This window comes from Vombatus ursinus, unplaced genomic scaffold, assembly GCF_900497805.2.
Source record: "Vombatus ursinus unplaced genomic scaffold, bare-nosed wombat genome assembly UNPS02014808.1, whole genome shotgun sequence".
Taxonomy (NCBI): Eukaryota; Metazoa; Chordata; class Mammalia; order Diprotodontia; family Vombatidae; genus Vombatus; species Vombatus ursinus.
Window position 1 is genome coordinate 2,628,004 of NW_020954586.1, and position 12,756 is coordinate 2,640,759.

General features: G+C 37.8%; 2 protein-coding genes across 3 annotated transcripts in view; one reads left to right on the forward strand and one right to left on the reverse strand.

The window, feature by feature from the left end:
- Positions 1-12,756, reverse strand: part of GIGYF2 (GRB10 interacting GYF protein 2) — a 115,695-nt gene that overhangs the window by 67,962 nt on the left and 34,977 nt on the right. The gene's annotated exons all lie outside the window — the stretch shown is intronic.
- Positions 2,178-11,345, forward strand: KCNJ13 (potassium voltage-gated channel subfamily J member 13). 2 transcript variants are annotated; one of them, XM_027875385.1, is made up of 3 exons: positions 2,178-2,263; positions 6,428-6,915; positions 10,233-11,345. In XM_027875385.1, exons 2-3 carry the CDS (start codon positions 6,459-6,461, stop codon positions 10,853-10,855), a joined length of 1,080 nt encoding a protein of 359 aa, XP_027731186.1. In that variant the 5' UTR covers positions 2,178-2,263; positions 6,428-6,458; the 3' UTR covers positions 10,856-11,345. The 2 variants fall into 2 exon arrangements, with proteins under 2 accessions (XP_027731186.1, XP_027731187.1); XM_027875386.1 differs by lacking the exon at positions 2,178-2,263 and adding an exon at positions 6,271-6,313.

A 12,756-nucleotide genomic window follows, 5' to 3' on the forward strand; every position in this document is an offset into this window, starting at 1 on the left:
TGGATGTGGCACAGGGAGCCAGCTGCCTCATATGGGCAACCCTAGGAAAAACTTAGGAGACATCAGCAATAGTTCCACCGGCTCCAAAAAAAAAAGAAGAGGGTCATTGAAACATTTCAAAGAAAATGGACAGAAGAGAAAGAAACTCAGAAGCAACACAGAAAAGCAGGCCGGCTTTGAAATGCTCTGTCGTTTGACTTAGGACCTAAAACTGGGGAACAGGAGGAGGAAGTGACTTCCCCAACATCACACAGGTGGTAGGAAGCACGAATGAAGATCTAAATCAAGGTCCTCACATTCCAAATCTAACTTTCTTTCCATACTATTCCCTCATTTAACAGATGAAGAAACAGAGGCCCATCAGAGTGAAGTCCACGTAATGGAATATTACTTTAGCCACAAGACATGATAGATACGATAAATGAAAAGAAGCATGAGAAAACTTATATGAACTAATGTAAAGTGAAGGAGGCAGAACCAGGAAAATAATGTACACAGGGACTACAGCCATGTAAATAGAAAGAACAATAACAAAATGATCAGACTGAATACTAGAAAATATAATGACCAAGCTTGGCCTAGAGGAAGAGAGATGAGAAGGTAACTTCTTTGCAGAGGTGAGGGCTATCAATGTGAAACAGTGTATGTTAATCTTTTTCATTATGTTGATTAGTTTTGCTGAACTGTATTTTTCCCTTTTCAAAAGTATGCTTTCTGGGAGGAGGGAAAATAAGAGTTATATTGGGAAAGAAAGGAGATATAAAAACAAAAGATAGCAATAAAAAAATTTTTAAGAGAAAAAAAAATGAAGGAAAGAGGAATGAGTGAAATGATATCCCACAGGTCCCTTTCCGAGGGTTTTACCTTCCACAATTCAGAAGGTCACATAATATCGATCAGATTTTTAGATGCTGTGTCTGAACTTGTATTGAAATGTTTGGTATTAATTAAACAAAGCAAGAATTAATTTTTTGTTTGTTTTACAAAAAGAGCCAAAGTCCCCAAGGGCCGATTTCACTCCCTAAGGAGCATTACATAGGTCCACATTAATAATTTGCCCAGCAGGTCTCCAACAGCTCAACCTGCAAGACACAATGAGAGTCTTTGTTCCTCAGATCCTCTTATATAGAATGTTGGATCAAAGTTCTCACATCAGTAGCTAATAGAGAGAAGAAAAAGTATTGCTCTGCAGGGCACGACAAAGCTATCCCCACAGTTCATTTCGGTGTTGACACAAGCTTGCACACAGAAGTTTCCAGCTAAACACTACTATGGCATTGAGCTGAATTGTCTGTGTCCTGTACACCTTATTTTACTGAGGTTCACCATATTTGCCATTAAAGCAAAAATCCCTTAAATGCCCCTGAAGCTGGATTTATAACTGAATTCTTCCGTTCCTCTACCAAAGAAGTCATTGGACAGGTTAGGTCCTAGATATTACTATACTGACCTATAAATGTGTTGAGGGGTTTTCCCCAATGATCTATTACTAACAGGACAACACTGGAACCTGTAATAGCCATTCTAACTAGGAATGACATTTGAAAAAGAGATAAAAGTAACATCTTGGCCTATTTCTAACCCTAAATTCTAGTTCTGGCTTTATCACCAAAATGACTGTGGATTCTGAATCTTAATTTTTTCATCTGTAAAATACGGAAGCTAGATTCAAAAGTCTCTTTTAGATCTTTGATTATAACATTCTTCTCCAAAATAAACCTTATCTAAAGTGATAGGAGAAAAAAAAATAATAAAGTGATAGGAGAAAGGAGGTTTTATTAGTAGAAGTATCTTGTACTTTAACCTACAATAAAAGAGAAGACCAAACGGAAAGCTGTAAGGAATTTTATCCCTTTGGACTTCCAAATAAAACCTTAAGGAAGATTATGCAAAACTTACTAAAGTCGGATTCTGATTAGAGAAAAAAATGTACCCCTTCTCCAAGTCAGTTTTGGAGGATTTCTCTAGGGCTGCTAAGGTTTGTGTTGGGTAAAGAAAGACCTCCTAACAAACGAGCATTCTTTTCCACATGATCAGAGCTAATTGGCCCCCCTGCAGACTAAGTGACCAATCACATCAGCTTCAGAAGAAACCAGCCCCCACTGCATTATAAACAGAGGAATGTGAACTGTAAACCCAGTTCAACAAGAGAGCCCTACAAACTAGACTTGTAGATAGGGCTGTCTGCCTAAAGAGAAATACCCCTCCAAGATTCCCTAAAGAGCCACATTTTTGCACATTAGCCAAAGCTTCAAAACAGTTGGTAAGTATTTATCTATTAAAAACTATTAATGGGGGGGGTTGGGGGGGTGGTAGGTAGAAAGGTAAGGGGTCATAATTAGTTATGTCCAATATGGGTAATTCTATGAAAATATAACTAACTAGAAGGGCGGAAGTAAGGCTATTATTTCTTTTGAAATATCAGAAATGGGATGGCCTGGTTGAAAATATTCCTGGAATTTCTCATCACCTCACTGAATACATGCCTATATCTGATTATGATTCAGAAACTTCACTTGGAGAACAGAGTCACTGGAAGGAATTAAAAAGATTTTTTTTTAAGATTATGCTTTGCTTTTTACTCAGTAGGGGTAAATTACAAGAGTAAAAACTCCTAAAATGGACATTTGAGAATCTAATGACAAAGGATTTAAATGCTGGCATAGTTATTATTTTCAATTAATGGATACACACACACACATACATACACTCTCTCTCTCTCTTGCTCTACCTTTCACTACCTATATCCTAATTTTAATTCACTATTTAAGTTGATGGTTAAGATTGGAATAAAAAGTTATTTCTATTAAGGAGACAAAAAGTAAAAAGGACATGAAGCTTATTAATTGGTCTGAATGGGCTATTATTTTGTAGTTTTTATCAATTATGTAAAAAGAAAATTGGTATATAATTCTCAATAACGTCTTAACTGTACTGACCCAGTTTATAACAAATGTGAATAAAACTGATCAACTAAGATGATATTTATTGTTATGACTTATCTTTACCACATAGTGTGAATTACAGTATTTTAAACCATGGCAGAGAAGACATAATTTCAGGACCTTAGCTTGAAGGGTCTAATAGTCCTTTATTTTAACTCACCAAAGTAGTAAAACACACACACACACACACGTGTGTGTGCGTGTACGAAATCTTGCTCTATCAACTCAAATAAAACTTTCTCAAAATTTCTTTTCCACTACTCATTTCATTACAAGCATTTTAGCTGACGGAAATCATCTAAGTAGAAGTCAGTAACAACATCTACATAATATTCATTCATCCTCACTTATTCAATCAAAATATAACTTACTGAATGACAGAATCCACTAAAAGATGAAGTACTTTGCAGATAGCACAAAAGAAATAACAATAGAAAAGGTTAGGGGCAATCTTTGATTACAATCTAATACATATATATACATATATATGTACACACACACACACATATACATACATACACACACATACTGATCGCTACAGATAAATTACAAAACAGCGAATGAATTATGCAAAATATAGAAAAGCAGCACATGGGCATATGGGGACATGGAACATGATCATATGATTTAGAAACAGAAAAAACCACAGAGATCATGGCAGAGTGGATACAGCGCTCAACTCAGTACCAGAAGACCAGAGTATGACGAATCCTGCCTCAGATACTTTCTAACTTTTTGACCATAGGCAAGTCTGCCTCTATTTCCTTAAATGTAAAACGAGGGTAATTATCACAGTAATTCCCTGGAGCTTTTATGAGGATGAATTGCTTTGTTGACCTTAAACTGTCCTCTATTTTGTTTGCTATCCTTACTACAGTTATTATCTGGTCCAAGTCCTGCCCAAATCACCCCGAACAAACTGAGGCCCCTGAAGATGAAGTGACCTATGCAGGGTCACACCCACGGCAACAACTGAGGCCAGAGTCCAATGTTGTCAGCAATGTAGGACATAGCTCAGCGTGTCTGACTCACCAGACAGCAAAGGCCCCAGAGTCTTCAAAAATGACTTGAGCATGAAGTCAGGCAAACTCCTTAGCAAGAAAAAGAAATACTTAAACTGTCAGAGCAAAAGAAAGAGCAGAGAGAGGAGCAGGCTGGTAGGGGTTTAAGAGGTAGGGGGCACAAAACTGCAGGAAGAAGATGATTCAGGAACTGTGCTGGGGTGGGGGATGGAGAAGACACAATTAAAATTCAAATGGCAGAAGCTCTTAATTCTTAAATAAGTGAATTTCATGATTAGGAGTACTTATAAGAAAAAAGCTTAAAAAATTGACAAGTCAGACTAAGCAGGATGAAACTTTTGAGCAAAAGGCCACGGCTTCAATGAGTAATGCTGGGCCCCCAGGCCCTAAAGTGTGAGGATGTACACCAGGTTAGCAGGCTCCTTACCCTGCACATAACTTTAATTCATGGATGATGCTGTTTCTGCTAATCACGTCTCTCATATGTGTATGTGTCACATCAGCCTGGGCAGTCAAGCTCCAGGAAGTCAGGGGCTGGGTCTTTGTTAACTAAACTCTGGATCTCCCCTACTGCTCTCTGCACTTAGGAAGTACTTAACTGATTTATGCTGCACATTTCTGAACCAAGGAGATCTAAGTGTGAAAATAAATTAACTAAAGAGTTAACAGTGGTCCTTGTAAGAAAAATTCTGATGTAAGTAAAGTAGAATAGAGTGTACAGACCGAAAAACAACATGCAAATCAGCAGTCTCTGCACTGAAAAATCACATGTATACCTAAAAGGATGACTGAAGATAATGAGCTATCTCATGTTGTATTCTTCCATGAAGAAATATTAAAGAAAATGAAAGTAAACCTAAGTAGAGGGCCAGGGCAAAATCTAATAAAATTATGCTTAATAAAATCACATGCTGACACAGATTACATTTGTAGCAACATCAGTCACCTCTGGAGAAGTACTGAACATTCATAAAAACAGTGAGTATGTGTCTGTGCATGGTGCCTAGCAAAATCAGTCATTAAATAATTACGCCAGGGCACCACTAATATGACAGACCTTTATAATCATTTTTACATCAAGGGTCTAATTAGTTATTAACATGTAATCTTCATTATACTTGGAGGATGACAGCAATGCTTTTAACTGTGTTAATGGACAACCTAGCATTAAAAATGTATACATGTGAAGTTTAAGTAACCAGTTAACCCTAAATAGATTCATGATGAAAACTGGAAAATTAGGATGCTCTCTTTCTCCTTTTAAATGTTTCTGAAACATTTTAAATTGGGGGTTCAAATCCAATGGCTCAATAGGAAGAAAAAAGGTTTCAGAGACTAAAATTCAGAAAGAAAATTACAGAAAGACATAAAATGAATCTTTCTGGCAGAAAGGAGGAATAAATAACTAATCATCTAATAACCAGTTGTGATCTGCCTCATTTTTCAACTCTCCAAGTCAGGCCAATGGCTATTGAGAGCACCCGAAGAAGCCACAGGAGCAGAGTTTCCACGCTGAATGCTTCTGTTAAGAGCCTTCTTAAGCATCCTTATTCCGAGTAAAAGATGTAAAAATAATGACAAGGTTTCTATGTAGAGATTATAACTAACAGGCCACTACTGTGATGATGTACTCTTTCTAAAAGGTGTATTCAATGGGAAAAAGTCCTCATTTCATTTCCGGTGTGTAGAAGCCCCTTATTTAGCACACCACACATAAGGGTGAGCATAGGTGAAACACACCCAATTATGCTTAACAAAGGAAAACCAGATGCCCCAGTGAGAACCTGCCAATGAAAATGTTCAAACTCCCATTTTATTATATGGTGTCATATCTTTATAAAACTGACATTTCATTAGACTCCTTCATAATGATTCATTTTGCTCAACTTCTTTTAAAATCTCCAATGGTACTTGTTTAGTGCCATTCCTACTACACAATGAACAGGTGGATGAAGCACTGTTATGCTTCATTGTTACATATGTTCTTACGTAACACCTGTCTGCCTCTAGAGTGGGACAAAAAGCTTAGCATCAACCTGTTTCCTAAGTTCGTTGTACAGTAAGCTTCCTTATAGAAAATTCTCAAGGTAGATGTGATCTAAAAAAGCTGGTACTATATAGAAATTTAACTGCCAAGTAATTCCAGTTTTTTTAATCTAAATATTATAAAGTGACAAGTCATTAATTCATTCAATTTTGATGATTTCTTTTTAGCCTTATTCAAGTTATCTTTTGCCAACTATAGAAAAAGTAATCAAATCAACCAAGTATTTAGTGAATGCCTGTTATGCAAAAGACATTATGGGAAATTCAAAACAAGCTTACTGAACGGTATAGATAAATACTGTAAGAGTTTAGACAGGGAAGGTATCATTTTGGGCTGGCGTGTTTGTGCAAGACTGTATGTTAGTGGGGGCTGTCAGAATCTTTTCATGTTGACTAACCATCTGCCACCAATAGATCTTCTGGTTTCAGAGCGCAACAGTCCAGAATGGATGGCACTAAGTACATGACTCCACTCCTGACTCAGACACACAAGAGGATGGTGACCAAAGATGGCCACAGCACCCTGCAAATGGGCAAAGCCCCGGGATCTTGCCTTGCCCGGCTCCAAGACGTGTGGGGACTCCTAATAGACATGCGATGGCGATGGATGTTACTGATCTTTTCTGCATCGTTTGTGCTTCACTGGCTTGTCTTTGCAGTCTTCTGGTATGTTCTGGCAGAGGTGAATGGCGATCTTGGGATCAACCATGACAAACCACCTGAAAACCACACTATCTGTGTAAAATACCTCACCAGTTTCACAGATGCATTCTGTTTCTCAGTGGAGACGCAGCTCACCATTGGCTATGGGACCATGTACCCCAGTGGTGAATGTCCCGGAGCAGTTTTCTTACTGGCCACCCAGATGCTCCTGGGAATCATGCTGGAGGCCTTTATCACAGGTAATTTTCTTTGTTCTCTCAAAAATGTGACCGAGTATTTTGGAAGGACAGGAAATCCATGTAACACAGAGAAGGATTCACCTCTGAGACGTGTTCTCATTAGAGTGGGAGTTTCCAGGGAACAGGGAGAAGAAAAAGGTTTCCCTCCCTCCCTCCCTCCAAGTGAGAGAAATAGTAATAATTCTATGCTAAAGACATTCTCATCCTGAAGAAGCTGCCTTGCTAGTAAATCCTAACTCTTATCAAGTTCCACAGGGATGCCACAGTCTTTTCAAGAAAGCCAAATACGTCTTGTCTTTGTAGGTACAGGAAAAAATACTTTGTGTTATTTCCATCATGTCCCCTGGCTTCAAGGAGTGAAGGGTCTAAAAGAGACCAAGCAGCATAGCAGCTAAGAAGGAAGATTGGCATCTCAGTCACCCAAACCTAGAAGCCCACAATGAGATGCACTCCTAGTTGGGAAGACATAGCTTCCAAATTGTGAAATATGGCTTCTGCATCTTAATTGTAAGCAAAAATTTATTTTTCGGTTTTCTCCAATTAAGTCAGAATTACCCCCTGATTACATCTGACCCTCCACTGGGGACATAGTACCAGAGTCAGTGTTACACGATGGAGACTAAATCCAACACCCACCCTAGATAAAAATCCACTAGAAACTAGGTTGCAAAACTGTGTCACAGAACTGTTCAAAAAGGCCCTCGGGAAGTACCTCGGGGAAGGTAGAAACCCTTAGCAGGACTAACACTCTCAACAAACAAAAGCCCTTTCCTCTAAATGTTTTTCTCGATCCCTCAGAGGAATGCTGTGTGAAGAGTCAGGGGGCATGGATTCAGGTCCCAGTCCTGCTGGGATCTCTGGCAAATCAGATGACCAGTCCATGATTTAGGTTGGCACCTGGAAGGCAATAAATACCTAAACTATCTAAACTTGGACACTATTTCTCTATACCATTCAGTTAGCTTGTTACGCATTTCCCATAACGTCTTTTGCGTAACAGGTAATCACTAAATATGTGTTGATTTGACTACTTTTTCTATGGTTGGCGAAAGATAACTTGAACAAGGCTAAAAAGATATAATCTGGTTGCAAGGACTTTAAAAGCCTTTAAATTAATATAAGCTCTAAAATATATGTTTTCACAAGGGAAAAAACCTTGGCTTTCAGAGGTGATAACACTCCTTGAGTCCATTCACAGCAACAAATACTGAAAGTTGTGAAGTGCAACAAACAGAATCTGGTACAAGCCTATCAATTTCAGTGAGAAATTATGGTGGCTCATCCTTTATAGTGGCAGAGCAAAATCTGAAACCAGGCCCTCAAACTCCAAATCCAGCACTATTTCAATACACTCTCCCTATCATGAAGACCATTTGACTTAAAATAAAGCTCTATTTCAGCTTTAAGGGTCTGGCAACTCCCAAAGGGCATTTCCCTTTACCAGGTGCTCTCCTCCTCTTGCCCAACACACAGAGAGACATATCAACAGTTTCCTAATAATAGATAATAAAATGCAGTGGTCTTCGAAGTGGGTCCCCAAAGGGTATGTAACCAAATAGAAAGACAGCTCTCACACAACCATACTTGCCCTCCTCCCCAACAATCCCTCTATTATATAAGTTACCTCCATGAGGTACATACCAGTATCCCATTTGAAGTAGGGTGGTGACCCTTCAGGGCACAGAAAATTCCAACCCTGTCTCAATACCGCTGCCCCCCCCCCAAGATGACCTCTGGACTGCGGCAAGGAAGAGCCCCATCACTCTCCATTTTGAGTAAACCAGGGTTAATCCCATAGGCCAAACCCTCCTCTCTTCCAAACTTCCCAGCTACTATCAAGGGCATGACCATATTTCCAGTCATGCAAGTTTCTCCCAAGCTCCAGGTCCTTTGGACGCCTCATTTTGGCCCCTCCCACCCATCCAATCAGTTCTGATTCTTCATTACTGACATCTGGCCCCTTTTCCTACTGACCCAGGGATCACTGTAGCTCAGGACCTCATCACATCTTGCCCGGGCTCATACAACAGCCCCCTAATCGGTCTATCTGCTGCAAGTCTTTCTCCTCTCCAAGTAATCCTCCCATAGCTCACAGAATCACAGATGAGACCATCTCACTACCATTCTCAAAACTCCAGAGGCTCCCTGTTGATTCTAAGATAAAATATGACATCATATTTAAAAATGTCTACTTGGGGAAAGTTTTATAACCTATATAATTACTGATGGAGTAGTACATGTATAAGGTATAAGTAAATAATTATACACTTGAGAGAGGTGCTCAAAGTTTTTTTTGTTTTTTTGTTTTGTTTTTTTTTACCAATTGGGGCACACTCTAAAAAAATCTTTTAACAATATGGATCTGCAATCAAAAAAGTTTGGAGAATATTGGTGTAGTGGAGTCTTTTTAGATGGTCCTAGCTGGGTGACCTTGGTCAAGTCACTTAACTTCCCAACACCTCAGCAAGATTACAAACCACAGATCAGTGGAGCTGGAAAGTCACTACGCTGATGAAATCAGAGGTCACTGCCCCCACCCCCAAATCTAAGAAACGAGGAAAATGGAATTTTCCCATTCCCAATAAACAAAAGCGATTTTATTCATATTAAAATATCTCCATCTAGATCAGACCTGCACCACTTGGCAGTAGGTAGGGGCCAAAATTAAAATAGGCTAAACTTCTTCAGACCCCAGATAAGTTTCTAGCGGTTCACTTTCCAAGTAAAGGTATAACGATGGTTGGTTGCTGCGGGTCATGGGACAAACAGGACAGAGTACATAGTGGCAATACACCCACCAAATTACATGACAGGGACAATAATGACTAGTGGAAGGCAGGTTAAGCGGGGCATAGACAAAGTACTTGTTACATCTTTACCTTCTTTTACATCCTCTATATTTTCCACAAGCCACCTGAAATCCTTTGGTGGGTCAACAGCGGCCTGCAGACTATATGTTGTGCAGACCTGATTTAAATTTATAGTTAAGAACATGTACCCCAAGAAAATATATTTTCTTTCTTTGAAAAGTTTTGACAAAACATGCACTTACTAAACACACAAATTGTTTCCAGGCCGTACTTAAAAGGTTTACATTCCCAAAAAAGTTAAACAAGATCAATTCCAAGAGGTAGTACATGACACTTAGAATCTAGTTCCTAATCAATTCCAAAAAATGATACCTAAAATACAAACAATATCACATCTAACCTAATGTAAGAAATAATACCGAAAATACGACACTTGGTACATTAGCTCATAAAAGTTAGTTAGAATTAATGATAAGTTTGTAACAAAGTCAACTGTTTCTAATCTAGGTGCCTTTGTGGCAAAGATTGCCCGTCCAAAGAACAGAATTTTCTGGATCCGCTTTACTGACTTGGCAGTAGTAGCCCACATAGATGGCAAACCAAATCTGATCTTCAAAGTGGCAAACACTCAACAAACCCCACTCACCTGCGTCCGGGTTTCTGCTATTCTCTACCAGGAGCGAGAAAATAACCAAATCTATCAGACCAGTGTGGACTTGCACCTTGACAGTATCAGCTCTGAGGAGTGTCCACTCTTCACCTTTCCATTGACCTACTATCACCCCATTACACCCTCAAGCCCTCTAGCTGCTTTTCTCCAGCATGAAAATTCTGGACACTTTGAATTAGTAGTTTTCCTCTCAGCTATTCATGAGGGCACAGGGGAAATATGCCAAAGGAGGACATCCTACCTACCATCAGAGATCATGATGCATCACTGTTTTGCCTCTCTGATGACTCGAGGTTCCAAAGGGGAATATATTATCAAAATGGAGAATTTTGACAAAACTATCCCTGAACTTCAAACTGCTATAGTCCCTAAGAGCCCAAACAGGACTGACATGGGAATCAATATTAATGGACAACACATTGATAACTTTCAGATCTCTGAGACTGGGCTAGCAGAATAGATTCAGAACATGGCTACATTTTAAAAATATATTAAACTACTTAACTGGATGTGCAGCTGCTTTCCCCTCATCATTGCTCTCCCATTATCTTTTTCTTCAATTACAGCATGGTATGCAAAGCATGATATATGACCACATAAACTGAGACTAATGGATGAATTAACTGCAGACACTCTAGTAACATAGAATCTGGGAAAGCAATAATTCTACCAGCTGATTTCACTAAACTGATCAAAGCTACAGTGACTGAAAGAAAAATTATACAGACTTCATTTCTGTTGACATTTAAATGAGTTGATATTTTTTGTAAAAGGCAATGAATTCAAGAAAGTAACCTCCAAAAAAAAGAAAAAAGAAAGCCTACCCATAGCAATTCCATTTAAATCTATAAATTAATGTAATACATATAATTCCAATTTGAAGTAACTATATGATGTAAATTCTCCTTGGATATAATGATTATGTTATATGAATTATCACACTTTTCACAAAGCCAGGAAGATCATTAAGTACTAGATTTAATTTTTAAGAGTTAATAATGAAATTCATAAGGACATGACACTTTTAAGTGTTTAGAGAATTTTTATGAAGGCAAATTAGACCTAATTCAAAAAGCTCTAGTCAAAGACAAAAGAAAAAAAAATGACCCTGTAGAGAGTGTTTTTAAGTTAGTAGCAAACTATTTATTTGGGATATAAGAAATAATGATACATGTGCTTTGTATCTTTTGTTAGAATAATTTTGCCTGACCATCATACGTAAAAATGAACCAATATTAGGGCTACAAAAAAGAGATACTTTTGACTTACTAAAAAGAAAATAACACCCATTAAATCTATGTACATTATTTAAAATACCTAACTACAGTCTTTATTCTAACATTGCTTGTTGTTTTTTTTTTTTTTACAGAAAAGAGGGTTTACAATTTAACATTTTTATTTTTCCTATCGAGATTTATTATTAAAGATGGAAGGCAAGTCAATACAACCTAGAAAACTTTGAAAAAACAAAACATACAACTAAAACAGATTTTTATTAGAATTATGGTTTCACTGACTTATAGCTGGAAAGAATTGTAGAGATTATGTCTTATCCAACCACTTCATTTGGCAGATGACCAAAGACAGGCAGAGAAAAGCTAACCAATACCCCAAGCTATACAGGTAACCAGTGGTGAAGATGCAAGCATAGGTGCTCTGGTTCCAAAATTGCACTCCGTTAAAGCAAATACTATGAGCAAACACTGCCTATTGCAAAAGTTGGAATCAAATCATCCAACTGAAAATGACATCATCATGGTTTTCATTTTAAGGAAAACATACAAATGATTCCATACTGTAACTAAATAGGATATATTCTAATCACAAAGTCTCTTTAAGAATTTAATGATTAAAAAAAAAGAAGAAGAATTTAAGGATTCAAACAGACAAACGACATTTAAACATAACACTACTACAGAGACTGGCAAAGAAGCAATATTATCTAGTTTGAATATTTACATATCAAAGAATTAAGAACAAAATTTCCTTTTCTAAATCCAAAGCACATAGATTCTTCTGAAAACACAAAAGATCAGTAGGACATTGGACTAGATGACCCTCAGAATTCCTTCCGACTCTATTATTCGATGATAACTACATTTTAATCATCTTACTCTTAAGTGTAGCTATGTCTGTTATTTCCAATGATGTATTAACTTAGTATTTAGACATTGTACTTACAAACTAAATTAATGGAGGAAGGAATAAATTAATTACAGGTACAATGCAGACCCATGAAAGTATCAGAGAATCATAAGATTGACCATCCAGTCCAAACTATATCTGAAAAAGAATTGTCGCTAAAACATGCCTGCCAAGCAGTCATCCAAAACTTTGCTTGAAGACCTCCTAGGAGAAAGA